The sequence below is a fragment of the Ambystoma mexicanum genome, chromosome 11 (assembly GCF_040938575.1).
Source record: "Ambystoma mexicanum isolate Mex_15411 chromosome 11, UKY_AmexF1_1, whole genome shotgun sequence".
Taxonomy (NCBI): Eukaryota; Metazoa; Chordata; class Amphibia; order Caudata; family Ambystomatidae; genus Ambystoma; species Ambystoma mexicanum.
This window is the reverse complement of record NC_090934.1, coordinates 651,366,850-651,386,109: the sequence shown is the minus strand read 5'-3', so window position 1 is coordinate 651,386,109 and position 19,260 is coordinate 651,366,850. Positions and strand designations below refer to the sequence as shown.

General features: G+C 48.7%; 1 protein-coding gene across 4 annotated transcripts in view; it reads left to right on the top strand.

Moving 5' to 3' along the window:
* Window positions 1–19,260, top strand: part of LIN7C (lin-7 homolog C, crumbs cell polarity complex component) — a 387,889-nt gene that overhangs the window by 321,194 nt on the left and 47,435 nt on the right. For all 4 annotated transcript variants that reach the window (XM_069623512.1, XM_069623513.1, XM_069623511.1 and 1 more), the window contains exon 4: window positions 17,467–17,676. In XM_069623512.1, coding sequence (XP_069479613.1) covers window positions 17,467–17,676 — 210 coding nt within the window. The remainder of the gene's footprint in view (window positions 1–17,466; window positions 17,677–19,260) is intronic.

Here is a 19,260-nt window from a genome sequence, read left to right as displayed (position 1 = left end):
TGAGGATTCTGCACGGCACGTCGGTTACCCCACCAGCCGTGCGACGCCGGAGGAATGGGCTTCCTTCGGGAAGAAAATGTTGGCGATTCTTGAGTCGCAGGGTACTCAGCCGTCCGCGCCCCCGAGTGGGGTCGGCCGTGAGAGGTCAAGAGACACCGCTCGCAAGAGTGGTCGGCACGAGTCAGGGGAGCGGTCCCGTTCGGACAAGGAGGCTCGTTCTCGCCGTACCCGTTCCAGGTCCCGGTCCTAGACGCGTTCAAGACCGTGTGCTCCTGTGAAGTCTTCGAGGAAGACATCGACGTCTGAGGCGTCGAGGGCGTCGACAGGCTTTCTCGAGGCTCCGGCTTCGAGGAAGTCGTCGAAGCCGTCGACGATCAGGTCGTCGAGGGACACGCTCGGGGCTCCAGCTTCGAGGGCTGTGTCGATGCCGCCGATACTGGAGGCGCTGCATCGGACGTCGACGCCGATTTCCTCGACGTCGACGCCGATCCTCTCGGCGCCGTTGCCGGTTTTCTCGACGTCGGCGCTGATTCGCTCGACGCCTTTCGTTTCGGAGGTGCCCTGTGTCACGGGTGTACCCCCTAGGAAGGCTCTGGTTAAGAGCAAGCACTCTCGGGTGCCTTTTCGCCACCTGGAATATATTTCAGAGGCGGATGAGGATTCTGATGGCCTGGTTCCTAGTCAGGTGCCAGATGAAATTGTCTCGGGCCATAGTCAGTTTGACGATTTGAGGCAGTCACTGCATGATGCCAGTGGACTGGATACCTCTCCGGAGGTGGAATTTTGTAGGCCTGAGCCTGGCTCCCATGCCGATTCCTCGTACCGGCGCCTTATGGCTAGGGTGTCTGAGTATCTGGGATGGTCTGCTCCCCCAGGGGAGTTTGTGCAGGATGATCTGACGGACATCCTTGATGTTGGTCCCCCAACTGACCCGGTACTGCCGTTCCATATGGCTTTACAGAGAAGGGTGGCGGCGGCGGCTTGGACTGCTCCGGAGAGTCTCCCGGCGGTGGGCAGATCCTTGTCGCGTAAATACCGTCCAGCCAGTAGCGACCCCTGCTACTTGACCAGGCACCCCACTCCGGAAAGTTTGGTGGTGCAGGCGGCCACGACCCCGGCAAAGCAGGCGTCGTACCCTACCATCCCTCCTGATAGGGACGACAAACGTTTTGATGGCTGGGCGAAGAAAGTGTTTTCTTCTGGTGGTATGGCGCTTCAGGCGGCCAACTCCATTTGTGCCTTGTCACGTTTCACGCACACTCTGTGGAACTGTGTTGCGTTAGCGGCTGAACATATTCCCGAAGGGGATGAACGGGATGGTTTCCTTGCTATGGTCCAGGATGGTAAGGATGCCATGTGTGAGTCCGTTCAGTCGGGTCTGGACTTGGCTGAATGCGTCAGTAGGTCCATGGCGGCGAGCACCGTGATACGCAGGTTTGCGTGGTTGCGGAAGTCGGGGTTTGCTCCTGATGTGCAGTCCCGGCTCCTCAACATGCCCTTTGACGGTGAACACCTTTTTGGCAGCAAGGCTGACGAGAGCCTTGAGAGGTTGCAGACCTCAAAAGCTGCAGCGAAGTCGTTGGGCGCTGCAGTTCGCCAACCTCCGCCTTTTCGTCCTAGGGGACAGCAGTGGAGGGGTGGTTCCTTTCGCTATTACTCGTCCTTCAGTAAAGCGAGAGGAGCTGGCAGTCAAAGAGGCCAACGCAGGGGTACCAGAGGTGGACGACAGGGTACCCGTGGTGCCAAGGCCGCTCGGGCAGTTGCCTCTTTGCCCTCAGGTAACGCTGCAGCCGCTCCTACTCAGTCATGAGGCCAGGTCCCATGGTTCGCCGGTTGGGGGAAGGCTGGCGCAGCATCTTGTAGAGTGGCAAGCCATTACTTCAGATGTGTGGGTTCTGGAGATCATAACCCACGGCTACTGTCTTCCCTTTCGGCACAGGCCTCGCGACAATCCACCGGGGAACCTCTCTTTGCAGAGTCCGGACCCGCTCCTTGCGCAGGAAATTCAAGCCCTGCTGGAGAAGGGCGCTATAGAACTGGTGCCTGTAGCGGAGAGGAACAAGGGATGGTATTCCCCTTATTTTTTGATTTCCAAGAAAGACGGGGGATTGAGACCCATCATGGACTTGCGCGGTTTGAACAAACTCCTCAGGAAGGACAAGTTCAAGATGGTTACTCTCTCTCAAGTCCTCCAGGCCCTTCAGCTTCAGGACTGGTTGGTGTCACTCGACCTCAAGGATGCTTACTTCCATGTGCCGATCCATCCCAAGCACAAGAAGTACCTGAGGTTCGCGGTTGGCGACTCGCACTTTCAGTTTCGGGTCCTGCCGTTCGGATTGACCGCCGCCCCGAGGGTTTTCACCAAGCTCATGGTGGTGGTGGCAGCGCATCTCAGGCAAGGGGGGATTCACGTCTACCCCTACCTGGACGATTGGTTGATCAGGGGGAGCTCTCCCGAGCAAGTCCTGGATCATCTGTCCGTCACCTGCCACTCCCTTCACAGGCTGGGCTTCTCCCTCAATTTAAAGAAGTCCCATTTGACGCCAACACAGAGGCTCCAGTACATCGGAGCAGTGCTCGACACTTCCCTGGGGCAGTGTTTTCCTCCCCAGGTGAGGGCTCTTCACATGCAGCAGATGGTGCACAAGTTTCAGCAGGCCCAGACGCTCCCAGGGTTCGAGTTCTTGAGGTTGCTCGGCCTCATGGCATCCTGCATTCTTCTGGTGCCAGAGGCTCGCCTGCGAATGAGATCTTTGCAGTGGGCACTCATGACGCAATGGTCGCAGTCCTCCGGCAGGATGTCGGACCCGGTTCAGGTGCCGCCCTCGGTCGCCCAGGACCTTCTGTGGTGGGCCGTCGAAGGCAACTTGATGAAGGGGGCTCCATTTTGGCTTCCCTGGCCGGAGGTGACAATCGTGACGGATGCATCCCTCACGGGATGGGGAGCTCATGCCAACGGGCTGACAGTCAGCGGTCGTTGGTCTCTGTCGGAGTCCAGACTCCATATCAATCTGTTGGAGCAGAGGGCCATCAGGCTAGCCCTGAAGGCTTTTCTGCCGACTGTGAGAGGAAAGAATGTCCTGATCCTGACGGACAACACAGTGGCCATGCACTACCTCAACAAATAGGGGGGGCAGGGTCACTTCCTCTGTGCAGGGAGGCGATGCAGCTCGGGTTCTGGGCCATCCAGCAGGAAGTTTCGATCTCGGCAGTTCATCTGGCCGGAGACGAAAACGTGACGGCGGACGCTCTGAGCAGGCAGAGCGCGTTCTCTCACAAGTGGGAGTTGGCTCAGGAGATTCTCTTGGAGATCTTCGCCCTTTGGGGGACCCCTCAAGTGGATCTCTTCGCCTCCAGTGTCAACCGGAAGTGCGAAAGGTTTTGCTCGCGGGAATTTCCTCCGAAAGGAGCCTTGGGAGACGCGTTCGTGGTGGAGTGGTCATTCCCGCTGCTGTACGCGTTTCCTCCAGTCCCCGTCATCCCGCAAGTGCTGCGGAGGTTACGGAAGTTCGGTTCCCGGATGATCCTCATTGCTCCGGCGTGGGCTCGGAGGACGTGGTACCCGGACCTTCTCGACTTGTCCATCTGCCCTCCACGTCGTCTTCCCTACCGAGACGATCTGCTCTCACGGGAGGGGGCTCAGGTTCTCCATCCAGAGGTCAGATCCCTCAACCTTCACGCTTGGCTTCTGAACGGTTGAGGTATATGGATTGGGACCTCCCTGAAGACGTGATGGAGGTGTTGCTTTCGGCCCGTAGGCCAGCAACGAAGTCTCTGTACCGTTGCCGTTGGCGTAAGTTCTGCGACTGGTGCAGAGTTCGGAATGTGGATCCTTTTGCATGTGACATCCCCATGGTTCTGTCCTTTTTGCTTTCTCTGGCCCACAGGGGCTTGCAAGTGGGTACCATTAAAGGTTACCTGGCGGCGCTGTCCATCTTTAAGCGCTCGTCTGAAGAGTGTTCTTACTTTAAAATCCCTTTAATTTCACAGTTTCTGAAAGGGCTCACTGTGTTCCCTCCGTCACCTTTCCTGGTGCCCGGTTGGGATTTAAACCTTGTTCTTAGGTTTCTTATGGGTGCTCCGTTTGAGCCTTTACATTCTTGCCCTTTGAGGCTGTTAACTCTGAAAACTGTGTTTTTAGTTGCGGTTACTTCCGCTCGCAGAGTGAGTGAGTTACAGGCACTTTCAGTTAAGCCACCCTTCACTGTTTTTCACAAGGACAGGGTTGTCCTTCGAGTTCGTCCTTCTTTTCTTCCGAAGGTAGTGACGGAATTTCATTTAGCCCAGAAGGTTTTTCTTCCGGCATTCTATCCTCCTCCGCATCCTGGTAAGGAAGAGGAGAGGCTCCATAGGCTTGATCCTAGGAGAGCTTTAAGCTTTTATGTTTCACGCATGTCCCGGGTCAGAGTGGACGATCAACTCTTTATTGGTTACGCTGGAAAGCGTTTGGGGCAAGCTGTGACGAAACAGACTTTGTCCCGCTGGATTATTTTGGCCATCTCGGAGTGTTACCGCTTGGCGGGTAAGGACCCACCGGCTGGCTTGCGGGCCCATTCTACCAGGGGTGTGGCTGCATCTACTGCCCTGCAGAGGGGTGTTCCTATTCGCAACATCTGTGATGCAGCCACCTGGGCTTCAGTACATACATTTGTACGGCATTATTCCCTCGATTCCATCAGAGGGCAGGATCTGGCCTTTGGCAAGGCGGTCCTTTGCTCGGCTATTTGATTGGCTATTCTAAAATTTTGCTTCTAAATTCTTTCCCTCCTCCTTGTTTTGGTACTGCTTTGGGAGTCTGTCGTAGATATGGAATACGTCGGAGGACCCAATCCCCTCGAAGAACAAGTTACTTTCTTACCTGGTAACGTTCTTTCGATGGGATGGTCCGACGACGTATTCCATATCGCTCCCGCCCTGCCTTCCCCGCTGCAGAATTTCTTTTGCGATTGCAGCTTCCGTTCAGCAAGGCTTTGTGTCTGACTGGCAGTTGACTTATGTCACACGTTCTGGGGGGAAAAAACTACAACTGAGGCTACGGGCGCCGTGCGTCCTACTTATCACATCGGATGACGTCGGACGTCGGAGGAGGTCCTCGATGTCGGCGCATCGACGTCATCGACGCAGGACGCAGACGCCGGAAAAGTTTCCGAAGCAGCACAGCTGTGGTGATTACATGTCATAGATATGGAATACGTCGTCGGACCATCCCATCGAAAGAACGTTACCAGGTAAGAAAGTAACTTGTTCATCAAAAACATGTAAGAATCCTTATACAAAATACAGTAAATTACAGCTTTATTTTAAATAATATGCTTATAACATTGTTTACTCCTACGACCGGTCCCCTTTCCTCCATACTTATGGGACATTCTGTCCATCAGGACGGGACCGGAGCACTTTTGAAGCATCAAAATAACGTCTTTGTTCCACAGTCTTCTCTACCCAGTCTCTGCCAAAGCATCTGGGATTCGTGTCCTGTCCTTCGTGCGAACGTCGTTTCATGAGGGCGGATCCCCATCGGATCCCCATTCTCTGTCTAGAAGGCTTGGGCCCGGATCATCAGTGGGTCTCTTGCTTCTTCTGCAACTGCCTCTCTGTCGGGGCACTCCAGCGTCAGCTCGTCAGGTGGGAGGAGGTGTTCGAACGGATTCCTCCTCCACATTTACAGCAGTTCATCGACGAAAAAAGGATGCATCTGGTAAGTTTCTTCCTTTTTAGGGCACTCCGGCCAGGGGACTCCTTCCCGGGGTCTTCTGCTTTTGGGAGGGGCATAAGTGGCTCTGGCACTAGGGTTCTCCCTGAGGTGTCCCGAAAGGGATCTAACCTGGATTCCGAAGTTTGCTCCGAGGCCCCCTGTCAATGGGCTGTCAAGACTGGATATTCATCCGAGTTTCCCCAAATGGGGGCTAAGGTTAAGCCCAACATTTCTGGGGCTATTTTGACCAGGGTTATTCCTGAGGTTTCCAAGTCTGGAACTAAACGTACCAAGTCTAGTCTGAAGGTCTCTTGTAAAGTGACTAAAGGCACCATGGTATCCCAACTAGGGGCTATATTTAAAATTGGCAAGATCGAGGGGCCTCCTCTGAGGGCTCTGGCTACGGGGGTGACCCTAACCCTTCCCACAAACAGTCTTGTGGTTGAACTGATTGTGCTGAGGGGGGCAAAGAATGAGGGCAAAGGCCTGAAGTCTTCCAGTACCGGCCCTGACGAGGTTCCCTCACCAAGGGCTAATTCTTCTGCAGAATCCATAGGAGCTCAAAAGCACTCTAGACCTGCCAGTACCGGCTCTGCTGAGGTTCCCTGTCAAAAGGCTAAAATGGACAAAAAAGCCCTTGAAATCTCTGTGGTGACAATAGCCTCACTCACACCTGTGACGCAGTTCACCTCCGGCAGTGACAAAATGGCGGTTCAACCTACGCGGTCTGAGGCAGCCCTTTTGATGAGCTTTTTTACACCAACATTCTCAACGGCTGGTGCAGGGGGTCCTATATTTGGGGCCAAGCAACATTTTCCACAGTTTGTGGACAATAGGAATCCCTTCTGCCCCCACCTCCCATTGGATTGGCTTGCTCAGTTTCCATTGCAAGACAGTCTCACTCCATCCTGCATCCGCTCCCTTAGTCTGTGTGGATGCAGTTGGTGTGGAGGGCCATCCTGGCAACCAGCCTCTTTACAATCCTGGGGGTATGCCTCTCCAGAGCGACCTCTACCCACTCCTGAGCCTAGACCTTCCTCTGAGGACGCGTTCTTTGGCAAATTCCAGGCCCTTATACACTCTGACCTGATGAAGGCATACTTTAAGGATCTATTCAAAGAAATGTATCCTAAGCCTCTCGAACCGCAGCCTGCTCCTACTAGGGGGTTTTGGTAGTGCCACCACCTCCTCTTCCTGTGGGGCCCCCTCCTACACTGCCACCACTGCCTCCACTTGCACCTGTGCTTAAGGCTCCTGTTGCACTGTTAAGCATGCCCACGGGTTCTGAGTTACCACATGCTGCGGATCAGTGTTATGCTCCCGTCACAGCTGACGAAGACCAAGCAGACCAGGATAGCGATGACACGCCCCACTCTGTCAGCCTTTCATGACCGGGTTGTGGATATGATGGCATTGCTGCATATTCTGATACCCAAGCCCCTGGCTCCACAAGAAGGCGTACTTTCAGGAGCCTTAACTCTTACGACACAGGAGCGCACAGGCCTTTTCCTTCCAAAGGATATGTTTGCTGAAGCCCGCAAGGTCGGGGGCGGGGGGGGACCTCATTCCGGGTAGCACGTAAATGGGAAACTCAACGCTCGCGACAAGCTTGGCCTCCAACCCTGGTCTTCCGATCACTGACACCTACTCCAACGCTTCCTCCAGAAAGACCCTCACCTGCATCCTCTTTGTCGTTCCTTCGCCAGATCTATGCAAGCTTTATATCATCTCTGTGCTCTGTCGTCGTCTCCTCTCCCATTAATGGTGGTACTCGCTGGGAAGTTCTCATGGCTTCCTTCGACTCCTCTAAAGTCATCGTTGAGGTCTACCTTAATGGCACCGTCATGGTCCAAGGCCCTCAGGCCAATCTCCTCCTCTTTGATAAGCGCTTCCCTCACCTAATCAATTTCCTCTCATATCCTGCTGTCCACCTTGTTGTCTCTTTCTCTCTCTCTCTCTCTCTCTCTCTCTTTCTCTCTCTTTCTCTCTCTTTCTCTCTCTTTCTCTCTCTTTCTCTCTCTTTCTCTTCTTCGCAGGGCGTACCTCTGTTCTCTCTTCCTGGAAAGTCTTTAAGTTCAGCAACCTTCATCTTGCCACTCTCGCTCTGCTGTCAAACACTCCTCTGACATCTGCCACCTCCTTGAAGAACTAGACCTCCATGTCCTTAGTCTCACTGAAGTCTAGTTTAAAGAAATTAGGTAAGATCCAATTTTTGGGAGTACCACCCTTAGGGATCAGGAAGGACCGAAAGGATCAGACAAGGAGGGAGGTAACCCTATCTTTTCCAGCCATACTCGGGTAAATAATGTGCCCACTGTTGGAAGGCAAGGCCGCTGCAACACTTATTTAAAATATATGGGTGTCATAGTGACGCTCAATACATTAAAAGCAGCGAGGTGCCAATGAACCATTAAACAAAAGCACCTAAAGACGCAACCACTTAATAGTAAAAAAAACAATTTTATTTATCTTTATGATGAAAGCTAAAATTACCACTTAAAGTGGAAAAACAATTGTACTCAATACATGTAAATGTGATTACAACAGATGTTGAGTTATATTCAAAACTGAAAGTTTAGTGGGGTTAGTATGTGCAAAGTAGTACTGCATGAGCACTGAAAGTGCAACATCAAGCGTTTGGGGGTAGGTGCCCACCTCATGTAAACATGCCCAACATTCAGAGCCGTCACTCATCCCTCTTTTCATCATTCTCTCAGGTGTCCAGTATGTTCTATTCAAAATCTTTATCTGACGAGACCCATCAGCAAGACTCGAACACAATTTCACATTCTCACAAATACGTGTTCAATCATCCTCCGTAATATCCTCACCAATTCTCAGATTCCAATCCAATCTCAATGCATCATTAGACCGATAGTTCGACACAACCAATCTATAAACATAGCTAACCAGGCCACATCCACTCACTTCAGGCACCCAACCAAGCATGTCTATGTTGATTCTCTTTTCCAAATCCACCTCCCCACCGCCTTCCTGATCTTCCAATAGTCGGTCAAAAAAAAAGTAGGAATTTCAAACTTCAACCGTATTTCCCTAGCCGTCATCCAATTCAAACCATTGAACAGATGACTAATCCAATGCACCCCAGCTAGATACCAATCCTGCCAGAACAAAGTTTTCCCTTCATGTGTAATGCTCGGGTTCAGCCAAATTGAAGCACTCAGATCTCTTAATGCGTTGAAACCCAAACACTCACACAAGTCCACCCATGAGTGCCGTAAGCTCCTAGTCAGTAGGCCTTCCACCCTTGCTCGAAGTGGCTTACTGGTCAAAATGGCCCTAGGCAACAAAGGGCTTATATGGCTAGACTCAGCACATTTTGAAAGTAGTGCACACCGTCAACATATTTTCCCTCACAAAATCAGCGACATTAGGCAAAATCCAAACCCCCAAGTACAATAGTTTTTCAGCACACCAAAAGAGCTGGAGATCGATCTGTCTTTGGCTGGGGCCTCCATCTGGAACAGCCTCCCTGCCACTCTGAAACTTGAGCAGAACCATCTACTGTTCCGGAAGCACCTCAAGACCTTACTTTGTGTCGGCCTTAGCCCCTCCTCTCCCCTGCTGATCTGTTCTCTCTCGGCACAGTGCACCTGGCCTACCCTCTGTCTTCCGTGCCTGGCACCTGCTCACCCTGCCACCCATTGCACTGGGGTCTGTATCTGTACCCATACAGTACCCCCCCAACCTCCTTTCCCTTTACTTTTCTCCTGCACTTACCAGACATACCCTGTCCTCCACCTTAAACCCTGCACTTGACACTTTTGACTCCACTACCACTGTTAGTTGCCTTTATTATTTATTTTAACTGTTTTTCCTTTGCCCCGCACTTTTCACTTCCCCTCCCCCTTCCATGCACTTTTGCCCTTTGCCATGCACTTGCATGTTCTCAATGTCACTGGGCCTAGTAAGATCGTTGTTTTTGTTCTCCCCGTTTCCCCTCCCTTGTTGCGCTCTGAAACACTTGTTTACGAGCGCAATAGAAATAAAATATGAATCAAAAAATCAGTCAAGCTACACTTGTCAGAAGACATACCCTTGAATGCATGTCCACTCCCCCCATTCAACGGTGGTGGCAGCAGCTACGCTCAAGTCTAAGCCGTCCTCAACATCCTCTACTGCTACCTCTCAGATCCTGTCTAAAGAGGACAAACTTATTGATGCCATTGGGGAAAAAGGTATTTTCCAATTCTGGTCTTCAGCTGCGCCAGGCGAATACCAAAGTCATCCTTGCAGCGGCAAATCTCAAGCTGTGGAAGGAGCTTCCTGGATGTATCCCCCAGGACCTGCTGGAGGCCACAGCCCATCATGTAGAAATTTGTGCTTGGGGCCTTATGGTTGGAGTAGAAATTTCCCGCCAAGCGTGGTGGATGCTTTGAGTTCTCGAAGGAGGTTCAGGACAAAGTACTTGATCTTCCCTTCGAGGGTAAACAGCTGTTCCACTCCTCCACCGATGAGGAACTCAGTAAAACAAAGGCAAGTATGCAAACTATTAAATCGTTGTCGGTCCTTGCCAAACCCCTAGCTAAAGTGACTTATACGCAGAGGTCGGGGACCCAGACAAGGTCCTTCTCAGGTTTCAGAGGGTCCCAGGAGCAAAGACAAAGTGGACGTTTTTTCTCTCGGTCATCGGCCTCCTCTTCGGCAACAGATGATCTCACCCCGATAAATCATCCAAATTGTTTTCCATCGGTCACACGAGACTCCGGTGGGAGGACGTATATCGTCTCATCTGGAGGCCTGGTATACCATCACAGAAGATCAAATGGGACCACAAAGACCAGATTTTCCTCTGAGGTTCCCCATCTAAGCCCAAACGCTTCTGGGGCTGCTTCAACCGGGTTGATTAGAGGTTTCTCAGTCTGGAACTAAACGTACCGAGCCTAGTCTCGCTGTTTACTGTCAAGTGACTAAAAGTACTGAGGTAAACACCAGATGATCTCCAATCGGGGGCTTTTTCAAAGGCCAGCGAGATCGAGGAGCTCCATTTAGGAACTCTGGTTACCGGGTGTGACCCCAAGCTTTACCTCAAACAATCTTGCGGTTGTACCGGTCCTACTGAGGGGGCAAATAAAGAGGGCAAAGGCCCTAAATCTTCAAGCACCGGCCCTGCCGAGGTTCCCGCACTGAGGGCTAATTATTCTGCAGAAGTCAAAAGGGATGAAAAGTGTTCCAGGTCTGCTAGTACCAACTCTGCCGAGGTTCCCTGTCAGAGGGCTAAAACCAATCTAACAGCTCCTACAATCCCTGTAGGGACAATGACCTCACTGAAACCTGTGAAGCAGATCACTTCAGACAGTAACAAAATCGCATTTCAACCCACGCATTCTGAAGCAATCATTTTGACAAGCTCTTCTACACCAACCTTCTCAACGGCTGGTTCAGAGGGGCCTACCTTTGGGGTCAATGCCAGAGTTTTCCTAGCACAGGACAGAATTGCAGATCTATCAACCACATGCTTTCTTTTCCTGAACTCCCCCTTCAGGTCAGCATGGTGGTTCCAGAGACTCCTGGGCCTGATGGCTTCATGTGTCCTAGCCTTACCTCTTGCAGGACTGCAGATGAGGCACACTTAGCTCATGCTGCAGAGCTGCTGTTCCCAAGCTTTGGACCCAGACTCCCAAAAGGATTCCGATACCATCCTTCATAACGGCGAATATTCCATGGTGGTCAACCTCGGGCAACCTTTCAGTGGGAACCGCCTTCCAGGAGCCCTTCCCACAGTTACGGTCACGACAGACTCCTCCCTCCTAGGGGGGGGGAGCGACGTTGGGTCACCCTCGAGGTGTACAATCTGTGGACCCCCCCCCCAGGACAGAATGCCTCATATCAACTACCTAGGACTCCTGGCAGTTTATCTGGCATTGAAAGCTTTCCAGCCTTCTTCATCAACCGAGTGGTGCAAATTCTCACTGACAATTCTGTAGCTTGGTTCTACGTCAACAAACCGGGGGAGCACCAAGGCGCCTCCTCTGGTAGATCTAGCTATCCATATTTGGAATTGGGCAGTCCAACACAATGTCTTGGGCTGCTTCAACTAGGGTTATTCTCGAGGTTTCCCACTCGGGGTCTAAATGTACCGAGCCTCGCCTTGAGTTTTCCTGTAAAGTGACTAAAGGTACCAGGGCTAATACCGAGGATACCCAAACAGGGGCTATTATCAAAACGAGCAGGATCGTAGGGCCCCATTTAGGGGTTCTGGCTTCCAGATGTGACCTTAAGCTTTCCCACAAACAATCCTGTGGTTGTACCAGGTCCTGCTGAGGGGGTGACGGACGGAAAGGGCCCCAAGTCTTAAAGCACCGGCCCTGCTGAGCTCCCCTGACTTAGGACTATTTCTTCTTCAGAAACAAAAGGGGCTGAAAAGCGCCCCAGGTCTGCTTCTACCGGCTCTGCTGAGGTTCCCTGTCAGAGGGCTAAAATTGATGACAAAGCCCCTAAAATCCCTCTCTTGACAATGGTCTCACTAAAACCTGTGACCCAGATCACTTCAGGCGGTGACCAAATGGCGGTTCAACCCACAGGGTCATAATGCAGGAGGCATGTATGCCTTGTACAAGAGCGCAGCACAAAAGTAAGTGGCTTTCTGTTGACTGTGTCCGATCTTTTATATCGGACCTTGCCTCCGGCATCCACGTCTTATCATGCAGAACATATTTGTCTGCCATTGCAGCTTATCTTTCTACAGAAAATTGCTCTTTTTCTCTGACAAACCCAGTAATCAAGTGGCTTTTTGCTGGTTTTCTGCCGGTCAGACCTCACCCGAAATGGGATCGAAACGTGGCCCTTACCGCTTTGTGTCACAAGCCATTTGAACCAATGGCCACTACGGAGCTCAAGTTGAAAGTGGCCTCTTGATTTGCAGTAACAGCTGCACGAAGAATAAGCGAGTTTCAAGCTTTGTCGAACACCCGTTCTTGACCTTTCACTAGGATAAGGTTGTGCTTCGCACTCCTTTTTTCCTTCCAAAAATTGTCTGAGTTCCACATAAATCTGTTCATATCCCTACCAGGTTTTTTCCCAAATCGGGTTTCGGAGACCGAAAGGGTTCTACATTACCTGAATGTCAGAAGAGCTCTAAAGTTTTACCTTGACAGAACAAGCGAACTTAGAAGCTCCTCACAACTGTTACTTTCGGGGACCCAAAGGGGAAACCGGCTTCAGAAGCATCTATCTCGCGCTGGATCGCTTCATGCATTTCAGAGGGATATACAAGGCCTTCGGCCCCCAAGAGGAATTCATGCACATTTGATCTGTGGAAAAGCGGCTACTGTTGCCTTCCAGAAATGTTCCTTGAGAGTCCATAGCCAAGGCTGCTGCCCAGTTCGGCCAGGCAGTTCTTAAGAACCTGTTCCAGTAAGGGAATGTCCATCCTCCCGTTTATTTTGTCAGTGCTTGGGAATCACGAAAGTGGACGGGACGTAGGAGTGTAACAAAGTTACTCACCGTAGTGACTACCTTACTCCTAGTCCATATTCCCCTTTGCTCCATATGCCCGGCCGCCCGCTGTCTTCTCTAAAATGTATCCTCTATTTTGCTAATTGTCCTTCAATTTTGGTGATAGAAAAGGACTGAATGGTAATGTGCGGGGCAGAGCTACGGTCATATGTGGTGGCCCTGCGTAAAAATAAAAGTACAACAAGTTATTTTGATGCTTCAAAAGCACTCCCCTCCTGATAGACGGAATGTCCCAAAAGTATGGAGGAAAGGGGATTATGGACTAGGAGTAAGGTTGTCACTACAGTGAGTAACTTTGTTAGTGGTGTAGGTGAGGAAAGTGTTGAGATGAAAAATGTGGAATGTGTCCTGTCACTGAAGTCCCAGGGTGTCCATTTGTGTTTGTCCACTAGCTTGTTCTGAGTTGGTGTGCTGTAGTTTCATGATTGACATATTTAATGTATGTCCACATGTAATTTGTTTTGAGTGTACAACTTGTACCATGTAATGTTTTAAACACTTTTTTCTTAAAGAAAAAGAAAAATGCAGCATGCACCGAAAAGATATGGTGTAATCGGTTCATATGTCCCAATCCAGGGGAGTGAAAACATTAATTTACAGGTATATAGTCAAAGCTATAGTTTTGTGGGAAAAGACAAGCCAGTGCAGTGAGGGCATATCGCTGTAGCTAGCTGACAGTAAAATATGACCTTTTGTGATGGTAGTGGTCTTCTGAATAGGGTTTCACAATTAGTACATTTTTTTTCTTAGAATGGATGTTATTTGCATAGCTAGAATACAGGTGTTTGTTTAATTGGATGTCATAGTGATGTCTATATTTTGTACAATTATTGCAGGCCGGTTTGTCAGAGGGTGAACCTGAGGTTTGCCACTTCCGTTCCGCTGGTCTGCACATTCGTTTCAGGGCTGCAGGTTCAGAGTCATACCAGTTGTTACTCTTAGAGGCAGGTTTCAAGCGGATCCTCTTGACTGGGGCAAGGATGTCAAGAGTATTGGTGGTGATTGCTGAAAACGGAGTCGGTGGTAGAGTCTGTGGTAGGGGATAGGGGATGAAGGTAGATGCAAAGGCAGCAGCTGATACTCGTTTCATTGGGCGGATGTTCGAGAACTAGGTTGGCAGGTCTTTTGAGGGTGCAGTCAGAGGGCAGTGTTGGAACGGAGGGGAGAATGGAGAGGGAAAGAGAGTTTCAGAGGTCAATGAAAAGAGTGGATGCTGAAATAGGCTAAATCCAATTGGATGTTAGTCACCCAAAAGGAGGAGTTGGAGGTGGTTGAAAGTCAGGAGGAGCAGAAATCGGACCATTCCGAGAAGAACAGGGTGGTAGTGCCTGGATGTCGTTAAATGGTAGCAATGTTCAGAGTGGAGGAGGGAGAGATGACCAAGGAGTTGGGTGGGTACGATAGAAGGAACCCACTCCGGATAGATTAAGGTGACCCCACCGCCAGCGTGGTGTGGTCGAGGATTGGAAATTATCTTTAAGACGTCCGTGAGGAAGGAGTCAAAAGCAGTGACTGAGCTGGCATTGAACCAAGTGTCGGTGAGAGCGAATATGTCGAGGTCCGTGTCTTCAAGAAGGACGCAGATATCAGCAGAGTGTTTGTTGGCTGAGCGGGCGTTAAATGTCGCCAGTCTGAGGAGGTCTCTGCCTTTGAAGGTTTTCTGAGGAGGAGTAAAGGGGTGTGGTACTTGGGTCAGAGTGGGAGGGACAGTGAGAGTGGTGCGGTTAGAGGCTGCAGATGAAACCAGTATAACAGCACAATGGCATCAACAGTGGTTTGGCCAGTATACATGTATATTACCATATGCCATTATTGCTACCACAGTTGGGGATACGTTTTTTCTTCTTAATTGATGTCTCTCTAAGTGCAAACCCTCTCCTTGGAAAATGGTGTTCAAATCCTATCTCATAGTGACATATTTAACAAAGAACCAAGAGTGAGAGAAAGCAGAGACAGTATTTAACATACACCACCATTGAAGAAAACATCTTAATATTTAACAAAGATTGCATGCCCCATCTCTGAACAAAATGCATTTAAATGGGGATTTACTTAATGTAGTCCACTACCCTATAACTGCATCAACTGAAGCAGTTGCCTATAGACCACCATACAAAACCAGATGCCTCTTATGTGTTGATTAATCTGCCACCAAGGGCAGCCGCTGGCTGTGGGACCTTTGGGCTCCAGCAGACTATTTGCAGGCATATACATGTTACCTTGTAACCACTATGTTCCCAAATTACAAGGCAACTGCTGGGGATCTCGGACAGTCCTAGAAGAGCTGCATGTTTGCACTATGCTTTTTAAAACTGGGGATTATGAAAGAGCAGAGCTCATTTTCAGAGGCACAATAAACATCATTTTTTTTTAAAGCTTTGTATTGCCTAGTGTGGAAGGTTAGAATAAAGAAGCAGACTCTGTTGATTCATTTAACAGAATCTGTCCAAACTGCCCCTACCACCAATTGAATAACTAAGGTCGGTGAATGATGCCCTTCTCCTGTTGTATTTGCTTCTTGCAAACTTTATTTCAAGAAGTTGTCTTCATGTAGTTTCTGGTGACTGCTTTTGTCAATTGACTCAGTTCATTCATCACTTTCTTGGGTTTTCCCTTTGCCTAGAAATGTCTGTTCTTTTCTTATTTTCCTTTGGACTTTCTTTATGAGTAATAGTTTTTCTTTTCCCCTGTTGGGGTTATCAAATAATGGAATGTCTCTCCTTTTACACTCGCTCTTTCTGTGCACAGTTCAATACTGAAAACATCCTATGTATCTATACTGTTAGTCTTTTCGTCCACTTTTTCTCTTATTCTTTGACACTTGCTCTTTCCCTTGGTAGGGTTCTCAAATATTGCAAGTCTCTCTTTTGATACTTTCCCTTGATAGTTATCAAATACTGCAAGTCTATTTTGTATCCATATTTTGTTCCAGCCTTTTCTTGAGCTGCTTCTTATTCATGGTACTCCTTTGTATAGTCTTTTGTTGATTGAGTATGAACATTCCAATACTTATCGTAATTCCCTCTGAGTATTAGTGATATATTTTCCTCGCTCTCGTTGAGATGAGTATGAGTAGTCCAGTAGCAATTCTTATCCACCTTTCTGGATAATAATGTGATATACTCTTCTCTTTTACTGGGACGAGTGTGTTTGTTCCAGAAATGATTCTCATTGGCTCTTATAGGCTCTTATAGACTAAGGTGATTTTTATTAGCTCTTCTGTTGGTCACTCTTTGACCTTGACATTAATGATTCTAATTTGCTTCACTGGGTTTTAACGATAGTCCCTTTTCCTATACTGGGGCGAGTATGAGTCTTCCAATAACAATTATTTTCTGCTTCACTGGGTTTTAGTATAGTGTCTTCATTTCTACTTGGATGAGCATGAATATTCCAATAATAGTTATCTGTCCCCTCCCAAGTCTCCTTTCTTCCTTGTTATCTTTGGCTGGTAGGGTTAGCATCACTGGATTCTCGGTTCTCTCCTGTTCATCAGGTTGGCTACTGCTTTCCTCAACGTCTTTCTCGATGTCGCCGTATTTTGAGGCACTCTGGTCTTTCAGTTACCGCCTTGTTCCATATTAGTAAAGCAGTTTACAAGACCCCTGGTCCACCACATGCTTCTTGTTGCCATTCCACCACTCAGTCTAGTTCACTTCGCAGCTTCTAGGACGCAGTGCGTCCGTCCTCATTTCTCTCATTCTCCTCGTTATGAGATGCTGCTGGTTCCTCTGGTTCTTGCTCTTTTTCCAGTTCAGGTTGCGCAGTGTCCCACCTCTGCTCCGAGCCGGTGTACAAGCTGCTTCGTAACTCGCAGGCTTCCTCCTTTCGTTCCCCACTACTGTATTAATATTGACAAACTGGTGGTTGCTCTTAAATGGTAGGATACTGCCGTTCACACAACCAGGATTGGTACTTTTAGCTCTTAAACGTTTTTTATTAATCAAAACATATTGCAGATACAGGGCCAAAAGATCTATAATGTGTCCACCCTTTGCGGGGGAAAATGAGGGTGATGGGCACATTGATTTTTAGCTTCCTTGATATATATATATATATATATATTTTTTTTTTAACAGCTTTTTCATGCTGAAGGCGGTTTTGAATGTTTGATGTGCTTGTTATTTCATGAAATCGGACTGGTGCATGTTTTATAATGTATTTGAAATAAATAAAATGTGTCAAAACTATTTTAAACCAAAGTTTGTCATGGATTGTTTTTACTGCAGAAAGCATTGCCACCATATATGTATATGATTGAAGTATTCACTAAACCTTTTGTATTCCTGCAGGCCACAGTAGCTGCATTTGCTGCCAGCGAAGGTCATTCCCACCCCAGGGTAGTTGAATTGCCAAAAACGGAAGAAGGTCTTGGATTTAACATAATGGGTGGCAAAGAACAAAACTCGCCCATCTATATATCGAGAATTATTCCTGGCGGTATAGCTGACCGACATGGAGGGCTGAAACGTGGTGACCAGTTGCTCTCTGTTAATGGAGTGGTATGCCTGGATATTTTCATATTTTCAATTTACTGTCTATTTTCATCATCCAGTGTTGTAGCAGAAAGTAGGTGTCCGGATTGAACATGTTTAATGTCTGCAAGCCTTAAAGTGTAGTGCAAATTCACCTCTGTTCATCCTTTCCTGTTAACATTGTTGTAGCCTAATGCATAAAAGACAAGCCCCTTAACTGTGTGCACCCTGCACTGGTAACATGAGTGAGCTTTCTGAACTGCACAGGTGAGTAATGAAGAATAAATGTAATCTGTCATCTTGCTCTACCTCCTTCCCAACTGGTTGGAATACGTTTCGTCCGCAGATAGCTCTGTAAAAGCTGACGCAAAGTGAAATTAACCCGTGCGTTATCAATCGCAACACTCAGTTACAGCTTTTCTTCCCATGAGGCAGGTTGGGCACCTCTTTTGGAGGTGGTTCTTACCTTGTCCCTCATTTCTGAGATGGTAGTACAGACCCCTTGGCCATATCTTATTTTTTTTCCTCTTGCATGTACCTATACCGTTTGCGTATGCCACACCCCAGCAACCTCAAACACGGAATGCTGTGAACCAAAATTTAATGTGGTGGAGGACATTGAAGCACCATAAGAATGCAAATTTGGGCAAGAGAGGAGCTGTGCCTTTCAACTGACATCTGGCATTGCCACTCGGTACTGGAGTGAAGGCCACATCACCAGTTTTGGGGTCTTCAAAGGTCCATTCAGAAGGGGCTCCTCGGGGCATTTTGTCTTAAGAATACCTCTTGCTGGGCCAGTGCCTACATCTTGGAAAACGCAAGTCACTTTTAGTGGGGGAAAAACTGGTTACACTGGTGCCTTGGAATCTCAGTAACAGGAAGAAGCACTATAGCCTCAAATCGGTACCGAACAAGCCTGCTTGCACACAGGGTTAATCAGGATTCTGCAGAAGATAATCTCGGTACTGAAAACATCTTACAGAAGGATCCTGGTCCACTCCTTCCTATGTCCCAATAATTATGCTTTGGTATCCGTAGTTCCTGCAAAATGTATTGTTGGTACCCATTGGGAAAAAAAGACTTAAACGAAGGGTAAAATTAGATGATCTTACTTTGGTAACAAAGATTCTTCTACTAGAAAATCTGATCCCATTGATCTTGTTTCAGATACTGACAATTGATGCAAGTCAGAGGTTTACTTAGCCACCAGAGGGGTTTTTCAGTACCACTGAAGGCGGTACAACCTCACTTTTTTTTTTACATTGCTTCTCTAAAGAAAAAATAGAAGTTTCCTTTGCTTCTGGGAGTCTGCTTCCTTCTAAAAGTTTTATGATTAACCTCAAAGAGCCAAGGCTAGTGTTATTAAACATGAGTCTGTGAATGACTGAGGCCATTCTTTAGCACACACTGCACAACTGCCTGCTGGTGCTAGTCATCACTTCAGAGTTTGTCTAATATAAGCAAACACCAAGGAAGTAGTCTGAAATGAATGTCTTTAGAAGCTTTGCTCTCGAAATTGATAAGATTCCTGCCTATTGGTCGCAGGTAACTTGTTCCATTGTTTAGAGCCCCAGACAAGCCAAATAACTGAGGCATCCACAGAAAACGCAA